General features: G+C 29.9%; 2 protein-coding genes across 2 annotated transcripts in view; both read right to left on the bottom strand.

The window, feature by feature from the left end:
- Positions 1-2,426, bottom strand: part of LOC106679047 (aldose reductase-related protein 2-like) — a 5,236-nt gene extending 2,810 nt beyond the window's left edge. Inside the window, exons 1-3 of the mRNA XM_014417968.2 lie at positions 2,291-2,426; positions 1,036-1,203; positions 231-422 (exon numbers count right to left, since the gene is read on the bottom strand). Of these exons, the coding sequence (XP_014273454.2) occupies positions 231-422; positions 1,036-1,203; positions 2,291-2,368 (438 nt within the window). The 5' untranslated portion in view covers positions 2,369-2,426. The remainder of the gene's footprint in view (positions 1-230; positions 423-1,035; positions 1,204-2,290) is intronic.
- A 6,821-nt stretch (positions 2,427-9,247) lies between these two features.
- Positions 9,248-18,590, bottom strand: LOC106679379 (1,5-anhydro-D-fructose reductase). Its single transcript, XM_014418500.3, has 6 exons — positions 18,433-18,590; positions 16,146-16,313; positions 13,641-13,832; positions 12,407-12,648; positions 9,741-9,897; positions 9,248-9,664 (listed from the first exon to the last, which is right to left on the bottom strand). The coding sequence occupies exons 1-6, from the start codon at positions 18,508-18,510 to the stop codon at positions 9,530-9,532; spliced, it is 972 nt and encodes a 323-aa protein (XP_014273986.1). The 5' UTR covers positions 18,511-18,590; the 3' UTR covers positions 9,248-9,529.
- Between the last annotated feature and the right edge of the window lie 1,946 nt (positions 18,591-20,536).

Here is a 20,536-nt window from a genome sequence, read left to right as displayed (position 1 = left end):
ATTATATTGTTGATGTACATTTTTAATTAGAAAATTATGACAGTAATCTTTTAATTAATCAGTGAGAATTGAATGTGTGCTGTAAAAAAAATTTTAATTTTTCAAGAAATAAATTGTAATTGAAATGTTTAGAAATTAATAACAAAGTATTTTAACATAAAATCATAAGGAAATAAGGAAAAAAATGTTTGATTTTTCCTTATGATAGATTAAATACCATAATAACTTACTTTCCATAATTCTATAAGGTCCATTTCCATGTCTAGTCCTAATGATGAAACAGGAGTGTTCTCGTCTTGAGGCTTTTCCATTCCCAAAGGAGAATGGATAAGGTAAAGATCAACATAGTCGAGCTGCAGGCTTGCGAGAGATTTCTTTAACCAGATTTCCACATCGTCCCGACGATTTCCCCAAGGTGGAAGCTGAGGTAAAAATAATATTTATGAACTAAAATTGTTAATTACAGATATATCTTTGAAAATATTTTATTCGTATATCTATAACAATTACATCTATATCTTACAATATTCCTACTTCCTTAAAATCTATGATGTTTTGATCTATTTATTCATTATTTCTACCAATAACATGTTATTTTTTTCAAGTTGCTTTTATAATTAGTTTATTATGCATCAATTTCCTAGAAGATACTCACCATAAAATACTCCTGTGAAAAAAAAATCATTAAAAACTACTATTCTACCAATTTGATAAAATAACATTTTATGGATAAATTTGGACTTAAGAAGGTAGAAATAATTAAAATATAGATAACAAAAATATAGGAATCCAAAGAACAAAGGAGCACTCCTTGACAATAGTTATATATGTGATGAGTCTAGGAAAAGTGGTGTAAGTCAGATTTATATTTGAGAACGTAATTTTTGAATTGGAAGAAAAAAATTAGAATTTTTTTTCTGGATTCATTCAAATGAATCTCAGTCGTTTTCACCTTTTTTTTATACTCAATACAAATATATTTAAAATAAATATAATTTATTAAAGGATTTTACAGTTCATAAATTGATAAAGTACCTTTGTGACGATGAAAAGCTCTTCCCTCTTGATTTTGCCACTATTGAACATTTTTTTTAGGGCTCGACCAATATCCGCTTCATTATCATATCGATAGGCTGTATCAATGTGCCTGTAACCAGCATCTATGGCAGCATTCAGAGCGGTGTCAATGTCTTCTGGTTTGATCTGAAAATAAAATTTTCAATAGAGAAGTGTAAAACTCAATATTTTAATAAATATAAATCAATATTTCATAAGATTTATTAAACTTTTCTTTAATCTTAATAATTGTCACAATGTCTTAACTTTGGAAATTATGTTATTCTGTATCACTGAAAAAAATCCTTAGTGTTTCTTATATTATAATTACCTATTTGTAGAGTTTTACTATTATTTTAAATTAAATATAAAAAGTAGCATTTACAACCGTGGAACTGCTGTTAACTATACAGCTTATTAACTTTCTTACAGATTAATCGGCTTAGTGTGAAAAAAAATTGATAAAAGAGAAAAGGAAGGGGATCGATAATCTAATGATTCTGCATCTGTATTGAATAGAAACAATTCATTTTTAAGGTTCAACAATGTTTTTATTGTAAGTGGTTTTAGCTTGTTCTTTGCATTATTCATGTTTCTGAGAAGTGTATTGCATAAATATAGAGGGTTCTGCTAGTTTTGTATACATTCCAGTGTTTAATGAATTGAATAGAATCATTAATAGTAGATCCAATGATAAGATTTGAAAAGAATGATCAGAATAATTGAGTAAAGATACAGGAACAGAAATAGGACATTTATACAAAATATTCTTACTTACAGGAAAGATTTATTTACATGAATTTTTATTATCTACAACCTAATCTTGCTCATATTTACGTTTCTTCTCATCCCGTTATCTTTTTTCTGATTCATTTTATAATGTAAATAGAGTAAGTCGAATGTAATCACCGAAAGAAAGTCAAAAGAACAAAACGGACGAGTGGTTACCTAAATTTGTTGCTTCCTTTGTTTACCAAACATTTGTACAAGCCTTGGATTTGCGGCAAGTGATACCCGTGTAGATAAAGCATGACACGCCGAGGCCTACACTTCCTATGACTTTTAGTTTTTGAGCTAGGTTGTTCACAGATAACATTTTGAGAAATTTGTCTGTTGAACTCGAATTCGAAATTTTGTCCGATCGCAATACTTCCACTTATCATGCATCCCATATATAGTTAGGTGAAAGTTACAATATGTGTTTCTAAGCTATTGCATGTTTTTTATTATTTACCTGCCATGTGCCAAAACCTACAACCGGCATCTTCATACTGCTATGTCTAAGAACACTGTTTATCGCTAAACGAACCATTTTTAGATCTGAATGGCACTGTAGTCGGAACAAGACTGGTTAAGATAATAAACAAGAAGAGGTTGATATATACTTATGGTAGACTGATACTACAATAAAACTATTTCGACACTTGCGATTCTTAGCGCAACAACTTGTTTGTTTATTTAATATTGATATTTACAATAATACTTCAAAGATAAACTAATTGTGTAATCCAATTTAGTCATTTATTTTTTAATGTTTCCAGAAACAAAATAATATATTCGAATGTTATATTCGTTGCAAAATATGCTACTTATGACTAGTTCCAAGTGATAAAATCTTAATTCCCCCCCCCACACGTTTGCCAAAGAATGGCATGTGTTAAGGCGGATCCACATGTTGGCCGCTCGCCACGAATCTGAGGCTTGTACAAATGCTCGGTAAACAAAGAGCGGACCATCCACATGTCAGTGTTATTCAGAGAGGCAAGCATGGCGGACGTACAAGAGTGTAACAGAAAACTATTTTCTGCCCAGCCGGATTCGAACTCAGGTACTTAGAGTTAGTACCCACGCTAATTATTATTAAAAATTAATAATCCCTTAAAAATGTGTATTCCTCTCACAAACAAATAAATAAATAATAATTGACACAACTTGCGCAATATCTTCAAGACACACTTGATCAACATAAGCATTAATATTTTTTTACAATTAATCATGATATGTATCTTATATGACATTATTGGGTACAATAATCGATAATGTTGAGTGTTTTATCAGTTTTGAAGAACTTGATTCATGTTTGTATTTGTTGGTGCAACAATGTCTTTGTCCTTCCGAAGGACGGCTGAACCCGAACGCCATCTTGACTTTATATGTGTTACATGATATTGAATATTCTTATAAAAAGTATGAGATATGTTGAAAACCAATAGTGATTAATTATCCTCATTTTATGTTGTAATTAGGAATGAGATTTTTATGTAATATAAAACTCAAAATATGTGTTTACTTTTACATTAATGTGTAATGGCGCTGCATAACATTTGTCATACTCTCGTAACTTCGCGCATGCGCTGAATATTGTATTCAGATGTTAAAATCTGGACAAACGACTTACATAGACCTCCTAAAATGATCTTATTAATAACTGGAAAATTAATGATAACCATTAAAATGCATCACTTGTTTTATTACACTATTTACACTAACTGGATTAGGAAGGTTAGGAACATAAGAAACTGTGGCAACACTCAGTACCTAGTGTTGCCACAGTTTCTCCCTCACTTACTTTAAGACTACAATGAATTTTTGCACACCTTAAGGCGTATCCATATGTTGGCCACTCGCCACGAATCGGAGGCTTGTACAAATGCTCCGTAAACAAAGAGCAGGCCATCCACATGTCAGCGTTTTTAAGAGAGGCAAGCATAGCGGACGTACAAGTGGTTTCAGGCATTGCATTGGGATTATATTATTTTTATTACAAAAAAAGAAAATGTAAGGAAATTAAATATAAATAAATAAGATTAAATATAAAACTTATTATAAACAGTAACAACAAACACCTTTAACCTCCTAACAGCTCTCAGTTGCAACTAGACTAAGAACAATGTTACCTTCTTAGACCAATTTGGACTTAGGTGCACAAATTTACGGACAAGCCAAAAGACTGAAAATATGGTAGCGCACCCCCTACATCAGTACAAGAACTTAACAAAGACTTACGAACTCTCTACGTGCAATGAACCATTAAATCACTATATAAACGGCTTCACGACATACTAAATCTCTAATTAAAGAACTATCAACACGAGATTTACCAGATACGAGACGAGGTTTAGAAGGAGCTCGAACAGGGACCTCTTATATTGATTTTTAAATTCCAATCATAATGGAGAGGTACCAGTGGATGATCTTTGCCTCCATGACATTGTTATATATACAATGTTATATACATATTTATATATTTCTCATTCGCTGGTTGTAAAATATTATTTACAGTTGTAAATAAAATAAATAAAGTCAAAATGTTAAAATATTTATATTCGTTCAAAAATAAGTTTCTTACGACTGTTTCTAAGTCATGAAATCTTAAGATGCCTCTACACGTTTGCCAAACAATGGGAAATTCGTGCCTGCGCTAGCATGTTTATGGGTTATTTAGATTGACTGGTGTAAGTTTGCCTGAATTTGCGGCTGACCCGTTGGGTGTCGGTGTTTTATAACAAATCAAAGGGTGCTTGTGAGCATCCACACGTTTGTTTTCAGTTTGCATTGTTTTAGAACTGAAAACTGATAAATCTGTGTACTCCCCGTGTTTTAATTAATAAAAGAAATAAGACAGGGTACAATCTTGCTACGTAGTAATTTCTTAAGGGGCCTCTACATGTTGGCCAAGCCGTGGCGAACTCAGACATGCGCGAACATGAGGATGGGGGGCTTGGCTTGGCTGGTATGAGTTGGCCTAAGCTCGTTGTCGATCCGTCGAGAGTCGGTTTTTTGGACACAGATCAAAGAGGGGTTCCTGACAGCGCTGGTGATCTCAACCATTGTTTTTTATTTAGTTGCAACTGAGTGCTGTTATGAGGTTAAAGGTGTCTTTGTTACTTTATATAATAAGTTTTATATTTAATGTTGTTTATTTATATTTAATTTCATTTAATCTCATTTCATTTTATTTTTATTTTTGTAATAAAAATAATATAATCCCAGTGCAATGGCTGAAACCACTTGTACGTCCGCTATGCTTGCCTCTCTTAAAAACGCTGACATATTAGTACAAGAGTCCAAGAAGAGAAAAAAGGCAGTTATCTCACCCCACTTTTTGATCACTTTAATGAAAACTATGTAACTTTCAGTACGTCCCATATAACATTTTTATGAAATGTTGCTTTTTAAAAAGCTATATTTCGAGAACTATAGGACGTATATAGCTCTTTTAGGGCTAATATTTCAGAAAATTTACTCTTATTTAAATAATGTGCTGTTAGGTTTTCTAGTGTTGTTGGTAGTTTTTAAGATATAGAGCTCCGAATGAAAAATTATTGTTTTTTTAAGGTTTTGAAACAGCCGCCATTTTTTATTCAACCTACCAATACTTGGCAGACTCACCAATTTTGACTAGTAATTATACATAGTTTTCATTAAAGTGATCAAAAATTGGGGTGAGATAACTGCCTTTTTTTCTTCCCGGCTCTTGTACTATATGGATGGTCCGCTCTGTGTACTGTCATTAGTACAAGCCTCCGATTCGTGGCAAGCGGCCAGCATGTGGCCTTTATACAATTTCGATCATTAATTATAAGTAATTTTTTTGTACAAAATGAATTCAGAATGGGTTTTATAACAAAAGAACAAAGATTATATGTCACATAAATGGACACTACCAGTGACCAAAGGAAATAGCCCTCCAACAGTCTGAAGCAGTGTTGTCAAAAGTGTTGTTTTATTCATAATTCTATTTACAAAGTATTTAGGTTACAATTTGCGAAATGTCTATTACAAATCAAATAATAAAACTAATTTTCTACTACAAATTTATGGTGATATAGAATACAATTTTAATTTTAAAGATGATTATTTTTCTCAACCAACTTATTAACAAACAATTACATACATACATAGAATTAAATAAATAAATGTATGGATCATTCTCTCTTCAATGTACAATTTGTGTCCCTGGCTGATTTTAGGTCTTTACTATTAATAATGAGGTGTAGATAGTTGACCGTTGATTAATGATTGGAGAAGTTTGCCGGGGGGGGGGGGGGGGGTACGGTCAACAAAGAACAACATAAATAAACAAAACCATAAAATTAGGCATAAAATAAATAAATATGGTTTTGTTTATTTATGTACTTCTTTGCTGACCGCACTCCTCTCCCCCCCCCCCGATAAACTTCTCCAATCATTACTATTAATATATGAATATGAAAAAAGTCTTTACTTAGTGGAAGGGCCATACTACAAAACCTCACTCATTTGGAATAGTCGTTTTATTGCATTAACAGGGTAATTAAAAATTCTCAAAGTTAGATTTCCTCACAACCATGGAGTGTCTCAGCATTAAGTTTTACATATTTTAATGCTCCTACCAACAACATGGAACTGAAAATTGGGGCGGGATTTCTGACAGAATGTTCAGTGCTTTAAGGAAAATGAATTTATCTTCACTGCCATTTTACATCATTATGTATGCCTGTTTCATATTTTCAACATCACAACCCTGAATCGTTGAAAAATACGCTAATGGACGTGCATGATAAAAAAATTAGTTCTGTTGAAAACACTGGGACATTCCCAACGAATTCGTCTGTAACTTTCTAGATTTTGCTAGGTCATTTATTTTTGCCTTCCTGAGGCGAATAGTCAGTGGAACTCCACTCCAGCGGGCCAGGAACAGAGTAATATGTGTGGAGCTCCAACTCCCGTCTGCGCCGGAATTCATAGGCCGTAGGCACATCAAATTCTTTGATGAACTGAAAGCCTGTGCTAACCCTCTATTCAGTGAGATCGCACCTCCACCAAGACCTGGGAGGTGGCAAAGCATTGTTCCCTTGGCCGATGTCCTCCTCATGGGAGGGAGGCTCTGCAGCCCAAGTCATCACTTCAACACCACCAACAGGAATAGCCCCTCCCTATTCCTAGTGAGCATCCAGGCAAACATATGCCTTCAGTGGACCTGGCAACCATTCTTATAATGCCATCCCACCAAAACAAGAAAATGAAATAGCTGGTATATATATATATATTTGTAAATGCCTTTTCTTTGCTCCAGGAGGTAAGAAAAAAAAATGCCTGGTTAGCAACCAATTGTTGCTATTTGTGAATGTCTCCATATGTTTCCTCACAACCACAATTGTACAATTAACTTATTAATTATTAAGTAATTAGAAGTTATAATCATTATTTTAAGACCAGAACTCATTAAGCCATCACACTGCAAAACATGAGCAATTTAGTTTAAAATACCCACAACCCTGGAGTTTGTATGTTTACTATGATCTAGGGTTGTGTGATGAAAGGTAATTCTACATTTGTTTTTAGGCAAACTCAAAGTGATGGTCATACGTGGGTATATTTTTTTCAATTACTCCAAATTGTGGAGAGAAATAATGTATAAATAAAATTCTTATTATGAAGTAATGGAATTACCAAAAACACACTTATTCAATTTGATATTGAGTGAATTATTTTCAGCTTTCTTAAAATGTAAACGTTTTCATAGCCTAGAATATTTCAGAAAATAATATTATTCTCATTCTTTATTATTATATTTTAGGTGACTTCAAAGTGTAATTAATTATATTCATCTTTTTTGTGTTTCTGGAATAAAGTGTAGGTAGTTTGAGGTAGTAGCATAATAAAATAAGGCTAGCCCCGCTGAAGGCTGTATTTAAAATTGTAATTTTTTTTAACAAAATACCAAAATTTTCCATGTTAATCAGCTTACAATCACCATTGAGGGCTTCAATCATTTGAATTAAAGAAGTTGCCAAATCTTTGATTGTAGATCATAGAAGAAACAAAGCACTGAATCATGAATTCCACCATTTTTAATATGGTCTAATATATTGTAATATCCTCTTTTTGAGTAAATAGTATATTTTGATGTATAAAGGGTTTTTGATATGTTTTATTTTATGTATCATTTTAATATTGTTCATTTGTTTTGTTTATCCAAAAAGCAAGCAAACTAATTTTCATTGTACATAATAAATTCGTGATTCAAAACAAAACCAAGATGGCGGTACGTATTCTTCAGTCAACAAGTCCGTTGAATCAAGGCCATGTTGAGCAAATTCAAATATCATACAAACTATTTTAACTCTTCCCATCATAACTGAAAATTTAAGAAAAAATAGAAGTCAAGAAATAGTGTTAAAGAATAATATTCAGAAAGTAAATCATTTGCAAATATTCCTAACTGTTGTGCGACAATCGATGTTTACATGTAACATCGAGGCAGGTTTTGTTTTTGGAGATTCATTCGTTGTTTGGGCGCGAGTGGGAAATGATGTTTCCAGGATGAGGAGGTCCTCATCAATTTCTGTCCAGCAAGGGTGGACATCTTGAAAAAAGGAGGACAACCAAGAGTCACACAAGAAGAAAAATACTCTGAGTTTGGATTGCCTGGTGAGAGGACGTACTTCGGCTGGAAGCGGGAAAGCTTGGAAGCCATTGTTGTGAGAGAGAGGAAGCCATTTTGAGTAGGACATAACATTAGAAAAAAGAAGATTGTGAACTTGGTTAGTTTTGTTACAACTAAATTTAAATACGTTTGTAATAGAGATACTAATTTAAATAAGTGTAATTATTGTAAGTGTCTGTTTTCTGATTTCCTAGCAACCCGCCCTGAGATTAAGAGTCTTTTATATAATAAAACTTAAATAAAATTCTATTACATATTTAGTATTAAAGTTTTTAAATTTCAACCCAAGCTATCTCTTTTAGATGTCAGAATTACAAGTTAAAAAATATAAAATTTCGTTTTATTTTAATTTTAATAACTTTAAAATTATTACAATATATTAGACTTTATCTTTCATATATTATATTTATAAAATTATTATTTTCTATTAATCAAACACTTGTTTTGTTATATTCCTTATGTTTTATTGTACGTATTTTTTGTTTGGTTTTATTTTTGTTTTCTGCTTGTAAATGTGTGTTGTTACTTTAAACGTCAACATTAACACTCATATAAAAATTTTCAAAAACATTGTTACACAGATAATATTGCTATTATAGCATGGAATCTGTAAGATAAATAAATACATGAGCCTCCCTTAGGGTTACTATGTTTAAAAAAAAGTTGCTTTATATAAAATTATTGATATTAGAATTTTTGAATAATGTTTGATAATGGATAATGTATGAATGAAATATGAGGGATAAATGAAATAGGTGGTTCAGGATTTGAATATATTTTTATAAAACTTTCTACAGAATATAATATTTACAAATAATTAAATTATCAGTTAAAATGTTTCACACAATTAAATGATCCAAAAAATATACATTTTTTCTCCACTGTTCTGTAAGTAGAAATTTATTTTTAAAAAACACTTCAACTAAATTTTTTTTTTTTCAAATCCAATTATTCATGGGATAAGAGTCCCAGAGTGCCCAGTTTGGAACAAAGTGAGTTACAATTACTAGCATGATATAATACTGACTTAGACAGTAAAATTTATTTTGGGAAAGGATATTCTGGATGTTTAATGCTCTTATTAAAGAAAACAGAACCGAATATCCTTCCATTTTCTCCACGGTCAAGATTGCTAATCTTATCGTAGTCCTCTTTAGAAAGTTCAAAATCGAAAACCTAAAAAATAATTTAGTTAATAAAAAAAATTTATATTTTATAATACTAAAAAGTAATAAAAGGTATAAATACTCACATCTATATTTTGCTTTATTCTAATAGGATTGGAGCTTTTTGGAATGACAGCAACACCATATTCAATCAAATACCTAATCAGAATATGTGAAGGCTGTTTGTTGTATTTCTTAGCAATTTCAGTAATTATAGGATCTTCAAGAGGTATAGCAGCGGCTCTAAAATCATTCAGTCATAACATTACTAAAAATTGATATTATTAATTATACCATTCATGTCCAGAACACATCTAAGCTATATGCACTGTAATATCCTCTTTTTGTGTAAATAGTATATTTTTATGTATAAAGGGTTTTTAATATGTTTTTATTTTCTTTATCGTTTCAATATTGTTCATTTGCTTTGTTAAACCAAAAAGAAAGCTAACCAATTTTGTTCAGTCAAATATGGAAAGATCGTTATTCAAAACAAAGAAGATGGCGGGGCGTGTATTGTCAAAGTTCGTTGAATTTCGCCCATGTTGAGCAGATTAAAATATTTTAAAAACTTTATTTTAACTTCCCATCATAATTGAAATTACAGTGTGTTTAAGAAAAAATAAAAGTTAATAATAAGTGTTAAAGAAAATTGTTCATAAAGGAAATCATAAGAAAAAACTCAAAACCGTAGTGCTACAATTGATATTGAGAACTAACACCTAGAGAAGGGGAAGGAAGAGAACTTGGTTTTTAGAATCATTCGTTGCTTAGGAATGGGTGGGGAATGATGTTTCCTGGATGAGGAGGTCCTCATCATCTTTTGTTTAGCTCAAGGGTGGACATCTTGAAAAAGAGAACATCGAAGATTCACCCAAGATGAATAAGGGACTCCTTGTTTGTATCACCAAACAACACATTTCGGTGGATGAGAAGTGAGTAAAAAACTGTTAGAGGACCAATGTTTTGTTTCGTTAGTGTTTGTTTACTGAAATATTGCAAACAGTCAGTGTTAGTTTGTTGAGAAAATTATCAAACAAAGATTCTATGAAATTGGTTAGTTTTGTTCTACCTAAATTTAAATACATTTGTAAAATATATATTAATTTAATTAAATGTTATTAGTAGTAAAGTCTCTGTTCTGATTGCCTAGAAACCCGCTCTGAGATCAAGAGTCTAAAATGATATAAAATTTAAATAAAATCATACTATCTATTTAATATTAAAGCTTTTAATTTGAACCCAAGCTATACTTAAGATATGAAATTAGTTAAAACTATTAAAAATTCCTTTTATTTATTTTTAATAAATTAATAAATATTACAGTGCATATAAAGTTTCATTTGATAGATATGCATTCACTAATTCCCTTCATATCATGAAAACCATTACATTATAAAGCAGTTGTTGAGATAAATAGGTAATATAATTGAATCATGACAGCATAATCAATAGGACCCAAAAAGATCGATCAATAATTATATATAAATATTAATAATTGATATTATCAACATATTATAAATAAGGAGATCTCCTTATTTTGAGATATTTTCAGATGTGAAATACCTTCCTGAAACCAGGTTATCTTTCCCATTGATAACCAATATATTACAAACTAAGTCAATACTCTCCGACCTCTATATAGATAATATTTATATTATTGACAACAATATGTTATTGTTTGTATTATAAGACTGATAAGGAGAACACTAAATGTAATTTTAATCAGGTAATTGTTTTAAATTTTAAAAAAGAAATTGTGATATCTTTATTAAGTGTTGTATGCATAGGACGAATTTGAGAATTTGTTGTAGATACCCGATGATGGGGTGACATCCTTAAAACCTTGTTATTGTTTTTAATGAAATAAAATAAAAAAATTAAAACAAGAAAGAGTACTTTTCATTCCAAAGATATTAATAATAATAAATAGGAAGTATAATAGATATGTATCAATTAATTTTTATTTCATAATCCTGTCGGTCTTCAGAAGTTTACTTGCCGTTTATGGCCATTTTCTGTATTTAATTGGAGTCCAGCTTAGTGTCAATCATTTATTTTAATTTTATTCTTTATTTTATCTCTGAAGGTTTATGCCCTTAAAGATTTCTACAAGTTCAATGATTCTTTTCGTTCACCTTCTTAACCTCCAATTCATACCCCAATTTCCATCTTATATAGATTAAAATAGACTGGATATGTACTGCAACTATCATCCCGTAAGTACTCAATATTATTTTACCCAATTTATTATATGCTTTGTATTTGATTCACTCTTCCATTTTTTCTATTGTATCTCTCATGTTTATCTTCAAATCGCCTCAAAAATAAAAATTTCTTGTCCTCTGTTTTTAATTGTAGGTTTTAGATAACTCTGTTCCAATTTTAGTTTTCTTACAGATTTTATATCACAATAAACAAACAGTTATTTTTTAAATAATCTAGATAAGGGCCTGAAACTATTGCATTAAAATTATTTTTTTTACATTTGGGCAAAAGTATTTCTTACAAGTCTAATAAGAGGTGAAGAATGTTTACAAACACGAATTTTATCTTATTAAAATTACCTAGAATACAAATGATTCAAAATTTCTCAAGGAGAACGATACAGCAATAATTCATAACCCCTATTTAAAATAGAGCTGGTGCTGACTATAGAATAATATACTGAATTTACGATAGCATTGTTCAGCTGTCAATATTAAAGCTTATCCATCACTTTGACTAAATTACTATCCTTGATAATAAATACCTAGCACTCTCACTCCAACTCCTTGTTCCTGGAGAACCAAAGGCAGAGAAAGCTGTTACAGTGATGTCATTTTTGTAACAGAAGGAAACAAGTTCTTTCTCCTGGAGGTAAATGTGCAATTCATTTTGAAGACTGGCCGGACGAATCTTACAATTGTCCAGTATCCTCTGGATCTGACTTTGATTAAACTTGGAAATACCGATATACTTTGTCCTTCCTGCTTCTACTTGCGCTTCCATACCCTGCAAAATTTAGAAAATGTCTTAAAGATAGTGTGAAACAAAAATAGAAATGGTAAGCCAAGATATTGTGCACTTGGACCTTATTGCCCACAGTGCTTTAAGCCACTCAAAAAAAAACAAACCTAAGATATTGAAATGTTCTCTAGATTAATCAAATATATTATTATTAATATTGACTATCTGCACCACTACAACCCATGAAGGGTCAAAGGTTCAGTAATTTGTAAGGAAGACCTGTTTCTAGGTTGTACAGAGAGGTGATTTGGTCAGAATCACACCCAATTGCTAGATTTTAATAGAGTAACAGTCTCCTACTTTTCTCATCAAGTTCAGGTTTAGATAATATTGTATATAAACATTACATCATCAGAAGGATAAAATTGTTAGATTTTTGAATTAATAAAATGTTATTTATTACATGAGAAGATGGTTAGGAGGTGCGATTAATAGAACTTAACACAAATAATGTAACTTATTTTATTTACGCCGATGTTTTGGCCTAAATTTTAGGCCTTTATCTTGCTAAAAAACAAAATGATATATAACAACTATTAGTAAAAACAAAAACAGAAAAATTATAACAAGAAAATATAATATGGCCGAAACTTTTAAATTAACTTCTATTGACAGAAATTAGTTTCTACTGACATAAATTAACTTCTACTACACTTCCCGACCATCTTGGAACATTGTATCTACGTCAACTATAAACACATTGTTTTGATACTTATTATTTATTACTAATACTTGATACTTATTATTTATTACTAATACTTGATAGTTATTATTTATAACTAATACTTGATACTTATTAAAAAATAGTCTTAAAGTGGATGGGAGAGTCCAAAATATTGTCAGATATGTCAAATAAAGGATTTGAAGCAGAAAGGAATTGGCATTGGAACAAGCTTCATATCTCTTTAAATTTTTTGTCTCAGATAATAATTTTATTTTTGTAACTCTATGATAGAGTCAATATCAAAGTAACTTACTTTCCATAATTCTAAGAGGTCTGTTTCCATGTCCAGTCCTAATGATGCAATAGAAGTGTTCTCATCCTCAGGTTTTTGCAATCCCATCGGAGAATGTATAAGGTAAAGATCAACATAGTTGAGTTGAAGGCGAGCAAGAGATGTTTCTAAGACGGCTTCCACATCCTCCCGACGATTTGCCCAAGGTGGAAGCTGATATAAAAATAATATTTATGAATTACAATTGTTAATTATAGATATCGCTGCTTTGCTTGAATAGTGACATATTTTACATAATGCTAATTATTCAGGAGAAGCCTATGAATATTTTAAATACACACTTATTCAAATATTGAAATCAAAATTTATTCTATTCTTCAATTTTTTTATAAATTAGATATTTGTATCTCTTAAAACTAAATTGATTAAATAAATGCATTGTGCATTAAAAAAATACATAAATAATTAGAGTAAAAATATATATAAAAATTTACAAATGATGATAGAATGAATAATAAAATTCTGGAATATTATTGTTGTTTATTCTAATTTTTTTTTTATCTGCACCTGTAAATCTAGTTTACAATCAGTAAATGAGCTATTCAGGCATGACATGAGTTGGCATGAGGGAGACAGCACCCAGTGGTGCATCCTCCTGACGTTAAGTTAATTACTTGATTACAATAGGAGGTCCCTGATCCAATTCCTCTTCAGCCTAGTCCGAGTTGCGTCAGGGATGTCATATGTTGCCATCTGTTGTATAAATTTATTGAAATGTCCATGTAGTGTATTTTGAAACCGTTTGCAAGTCATATAAATGAGGTACGTTAAAGTCGGAAAGGGCAGGTCGGTGTGAATGGTCTCATTTCAGTGGTGAGTTCGTTACCAATCTTAATAATTGCGATTGAAAAGTTTGTGTTCCCTGAATCTTTGTCTTTTTAGCTGGTCCATAAATTTGGCTGGCATAATCTTAATTTTCGGGGTTAATCTTAATTTTCCATCATATGCACCAGGTCTGTATGTTCTTTAGACTATGTTGTAGTGTTAGTGTGGCCTATGAAGAGTCTGTGTTTCTCGAAATGATAGCGGTGTCAATGGCATATGTCGCAGTTTGTATGTTGTCGTTTGTTAATATTTGTTATTTATTAAATCAAGAAAATCTTGTTTTTTCTTAGGGCCAAAGAACATTTTTTTTTTTTTTAGTATGCTCACATTAGGTTCATAATTGTTTACCACAGAGCTGTTGTTTTACTTTTACTAGGGTTTACACTTTTAAATCTTTCTCTAAATATGAGTTTTTATGAGATTTATCATAAATTGTTTTTTTCGCTCGCCAGCACAATTATCACTGTAAAAAATGAAATCTTTGTTGTCTTTACTTTGTTTTCTATGAATCTTAGCACATGATTACCAATCCCATTTACTCCATGCTCTGCTTCACCTATGCATTAAACATAGCAAGTAGTGTCTGTTGATTTCAGCTCTCAAATAGTAAATTTCAAATAAGTTCAGGTCTAAGTATGTCACTTTGCAAAAAAAAAAACTGCTTTCAACTTGTCAAAAAGCAAAATATGTCACTATTCAAGAAAACAATCAAACTAATCTCTTAACGATAATAAAGCAACTAATTTAATACCATTGTTCAAGAATGATTAAGTACAGTTTGATACCGGCATAATTGTTCTCTGGCAGAAAATTAGAGAAAATGAAGATTTCTCAATGATGAAACTACTTCTTTGAATCAAGTTAAATAAAACATAAATAAACTTTTTTTTTTAGTTATGCCACTATTAAATAAAATTAGCAATATATATGTTGTAAATTTTTATTCACATATAGGTAACTATTCCATACCTAATTTTTTTATTGATATACATTATTTCAACCAACTTATGTCTAACTTTATTCATAAAATGCTATTGTATCAACATGGTATTGCAATACAGCAACACATTAATTTCTTAGAAGATACTCCAGTAAAAAATAAATAAATAGTATTAGATGAAAAAATGGGCATCACAAGGACAAAGCAGTTCTTTGTGAATTTGATGTAATAATTATTCCTGAATTAAAAGTTTCAAAATAGAAAGATTTAGTTTCCACTATAAATTAATTATTATTAATTACACTAATTATTAAAATAAATTTCAGTTTTCAGGAATTATTTAAAAAAAAAAAATCTATTATTTTTTTAAACATAAGGCTTTAATTATATTTATTCATAAAATATTATTTCATTAAAATGGTATAATAAAACAGATTACAATGCATTAATTTCAATGAAAATACTCAGTGTAAGATACTCAAATAAAAATAATTCGTATTAAAAACTGTTTTAATCTCCAAATTTGACGAAATAATTTATTGAGTAGTTTTTCTATTCAAAAGCAATTTATGATATTTCCTGCTCTTTTTTGCTTAGTTATGAAACTATTTTTTTAGTATATGCATTTATTATTCTGTGACTTTGGAATCATAATTATTAATTTAAATATAATTTATTCATTCATAATATCAATAAAATACCTTAGTTGTAATGAAGAGATCTTCCCTTTTAATTTTGCCACTTTCAAACATTTTTTTCAGTGCTGTTCCTATATCATCTTCATTTCTATAGGCGTAAGCTGTATCAATGTGCCGGTAACCAGCGTCTATAGCAGCATTCAATGCTGTGTCAATTTCCTCCGGTTTGATCTGAAAAATATAATATTTGAAACAGAATTGTAAAAGTTTATGATTTATTTACAAACAAATCAACATATCAAATTTTTACTTTACTTTATTTATTGTTATTTCTATTTATCTTAATCCTTACTAGAACAATTTTTTTAACATATGTATTATTTTATGTCAAACCATAAAAATGTTAAATCTTGTATTATAATTAATTTCAAAGAATTATAATTTGAATTAAAATGTTTTACAATTATTTTCATTTTATTTAAATTAAATATAAAAAGAAAAAATTACTATAGTGAAACACATGTTAACCTCAGCTATGCATGAATCATCGGTCAGATAATCAGTAGATCAAGTTATATACAGAAATAATGGAAATAAGCACTTCTTTCAAAATTCAGAAGATACATGCATATTTCTTATGAGGAAAAAATGGCTTGAAACATTATTAAAAAACATATTGTATAAACTAAAAGAAGACAAGAAATAAACATTAAAATTATTATTTGCCCTTTGATATATTTTATACTCTTACCTAATATATTTCCTTCATTTAATTTCTACTATATTTGTATTTACTTTTCTTATCTATTGTTTTGTTTTTATTAATTATACCTAATTTTATTCATATCATTCGTATTTTGTTTTAATTTAAGCTGCTCATTTTTATATAATTTTCAAAATATTTTTTAAGTCGTCTCACAATCCTACAGTTTACATTATATTTAATGTAATATTTTATTTTTATATCCTGTATGCATAATTATTTAGCTTTTTTATTTATTGTTTTTAGCCTCGATAAAGCTCAGCAAAATGGGGCAAAAAATTAGTGCATAATAAAATGTACTATTTGAGTTATTTTTTGACCTTTAAATTAAATATAATGACATTTATATAAGTTATAAGTATGCCAACAATGATTTTGGGTTAACCACTAGTTTCTCAATACATAAATACTTTAATTTATTCTTTACTTTTGGGTAAACTGTATCAAATAGATTTATTCTATTCTAATCAGTTATTATTACTCATTTTTGATTTTATTATTTTTTATCACCACCTATACCATCTTCCTTAATTAATTACATACTTCCAATTAATAAACATCTCACTTTTTTTTATTTATAAGAATGTTGTATATCTTTGTCCATATTAAAAGTAAATTAGGTGCCCAAAAAAAAAAGATTTAAAATACAAATATAACTGATAGATTTTTAAAAAAATATAAAAGGAAAATTAATTACAGAGTTGAATAAGGTGAATAAGAAAAAATAAAATAAATGGACATAAGATAAGTACAGTTTTTTAAGAAGTAACTAAACATTCCAGGTGAATTGTAATAGTTTGTAGAATGAATAGTGCCCAAATCGCAGGCTCAAAAATTTAAATTTCCATGAGAGTAAAGGTTAAAACAATAACATATTAACTGGATTTAGTGAATTACACAATTTACTTCCTAGACTATTAGAAAGATTTTACTCAATAATGACATTAATATTATAATATATTAGCAAGTGAGACTAATAGGAGAAAATTACATGTCAAATATAGGTTTTTGTTATCAACAGCCTGAAGATGGGGGAAATCTCCCGAAACGTTGCTGTATGAAATGAAATAAACTATTATAGTTTAATAAGGAAGTAAATTGTGTCATTCACTAAATCCAGTTAATACCATAGGAATCTTCCAGTAAAGGATTATTAAATTAACAATAACATAATTTTTAAATAGTTTTTATATTATCAGTGCTACTTTTTTTTACTGTCACCAGGACTATCTTTCTTCATTAAAAAAAAAATTAATTTGTAAAGATTTTGACTAAGTTATGTTTAGCTAAAACCAAGCTTTTTAATTTTTTTTTTGTAAACTATATATCTGAAACAATGAAATTAATAACATTACAATACAAAAATAAGTTTGAAAAGATTTATATTGTTCAAAATATGTTTGAAAATTATTTATTTGGAGATGTTACACCGCGCAAGCTTTTCATTGGCTCAATAAATCTTAGGTTTCATGGGATAGCGCTATCTACTGGGCATTCCAAGAAACACTTTGAATAATTTTCTTTACCGGCATTTTGAATTAACGTATTGGATTATTTTTTAACTATTGTATGTATTGAATTATTTACCTGCCATGTGCCAAAACCAATAGCAGGCATCTTCATACTGCTATGTTTAAGAACACTGTTTATCGTTAATCGAACCATGTTGAGAACTGAACTGCAAGAGAGTTGAAGCAAGACTGGTTCGTTTGGTTTACGTCATATATACTTGAAGTCGTCCTTGGTGACTGATACCACAACATATCTGTTCTCACAGTTGCAATTCTTAGCGCAACATACACTTTTATTATTTACTTACCGAAATATACAATATTACAAAAATTAAGGTGTTATCTGATTAATCTATTTCATTCTCAACTGTTTTAGACTCAGGTTCCCAACATTTTTTGGCGGCGTAATCCATTTGGTACTGAATTATCATTTGATACAAATATTTATTTATTTGCTTAATGTTTAGGTGCAGTATACAACTACAGGGTTAGAGGCACCGTATTCTGGATTTCGTGGTTACATTTATTGATACAGGTTGTTCTCCTTTAGCAACTTAAACAAATTATTCCAATTTTCTGGCAGTAAGGCTTGACGTTGTCCCCGGAGCCCAAAAGACTTTCTTGATGATTCCAGCCGCGAACAATGTTCCAGGATATGCTCCATCGTCAGAGTACATTTACAACTATAACATGTCGGTGAAGGATTTCTTTCTTGATACAAATAGAGTGTCTGATGTTGTGCCTTTAGGACAGGCTTGGATACCTAAACAAAAACCGGTATGGTGTTTAGTTGACGTGAAATGACCCATGTCTAAAATATGGAACCCCTGGAAACTCCATTGTTCGGCGAAACCCCGTTTGGAAACCACAGGTTTAAGGATAATTTTATTCGTTCAGAAAGAAGCTTCTTGCGACTTTAACCAAGTAAAAAAAATCGTAATGTGCTGGCCAGGAAAGGAAGGAAACCAGTGTTGAATAAATTACGAAAAAAACAAAGCATTAATATTTATTAGAGGTATTCATAATGTGTGAAATGTAAAAAGTTTTAATATGCTAAATGTAATAAGTACAGGATTGAAGTGAGCAGCTCATGTCCATGTTATACGTTAAATGCCAAGGGGCTTCTTGCTATGCTCCAAGAATCTCCACCAGCCTCGTCACATCATCTTTCCTCTCCTAGTTTTTTCCCCATTGCTTTATTGTTATTTTTATCCATTACTTTATTAGAGTTTAAAAACGTCCAAGACAAAAACAACACGAACTATGAACAACTAACGTATCAAAACGAAAACAGACAAAATTGTCTACAGCTCAGTTGGTATGTTGCGTGACGTCATTCTCCATTTAGCAAACCTATTAACAGACTCTCAACTATATTAGTGGTATTCATGATATTGTGTTAAATGTAAAATGTTTTACCATGTTAAATGTTAATAAATGTTATAGGATTGTGAGCAGCCCTATTTAAAGTCATGTTAAATGCATAAGAGCTCCTCGCGGATTTTCTAAGCAACTTGTTTAGTAACCTTTCCTGCCAAAACTTCATGTTATTGTTTACTTCTAAGTTTTGATTACAGTAATTTATTACAACATGCCTAAAATAAGTGAAATGTAGAAGTGTAAAAGTTTGGCTACTGATTGTATTTTTTAAAAAGTCCAAAACACAAGACAAAATAAAAAATAAAACAAAATACAAACTACGAGTAAGTAACCTAACACGACAAGCTCAGCTGGTCTGTTTCGTGACGTCATTCTCCATTTAACAGACCTAGTAACAGCCTCTCAACCATGTTACATGTTATATCGTTTTACCATGGATAATGAAGGAAATATTTAATATTTAACATAAACTTTTTCATTTAACATGTTAAACTCAAGATCATGAATACCCCTATTATTAAAATGACTTATTAACAACTCTAGGAAAAAATGAATTTAGTTGATCAATTTTTAAAAAATAAAATAAAAAAATTCGGAAGAAAATCAAAATAGAATTGATAATGAATATTACCTATCAAACGTTTACTAAATTAACAAACAATAAAAATAAAATATATTACTAAAACAGGAAAAAGAAATTTAACTGATATCTATCAGGTATTGAAATTTTTATTTATTTTTTTTAAATCTTGATTTTCAATAGAATAATTTTAATATCTGTTGCGGCCAACTCATCGTTT

This window comes from Halyomorpha halys, unplaced genomic scaffold (assembly GCF_000696795.3).
Source record: "Halyomorpha halys isolate HHAL.00 unplaced genomic scaffold, Hhal_1.1 Scaffold12.1, whole genome shotgun sequence".
Lineage (NCBI taxonomy): Eukaryota > Metazoa > Arthropoda > Insecta > Hemiptera > Pentatomidae > Halyomorpha > Halyomorpha halys.
This window is presented reverse-complemented; position numbering and strand designations above follow the sequence as displayed.

What these genes read in the sequence shown, in the direction of transcription:
- LOC106679379 (XM_014418500.3), bottom strand. Translation starts at nt 18,510, where the DNA reads ATGGTTCGATTAACGATAAACAGTGTTCTTAAACATAGCAGTATGAAG. An exon ending in ATCTCTTCATTACAACTAAG is followed by an intron (nt 13,833 to 16,145) that starts GTATTTTATTGA and finishes TTTTTATATCAG; the next exon opens with CTTCCACCTTGGGCAAATCG. An exon ending in AGTTGGAGTGAGAGTGCTAG is followed by an intron (nt 9,898 to 12,406) that starts GTATTTATTATC and finishes GAATGATTTTAG; the next exon opens with AGCCGCTGCTATACCTCTTG.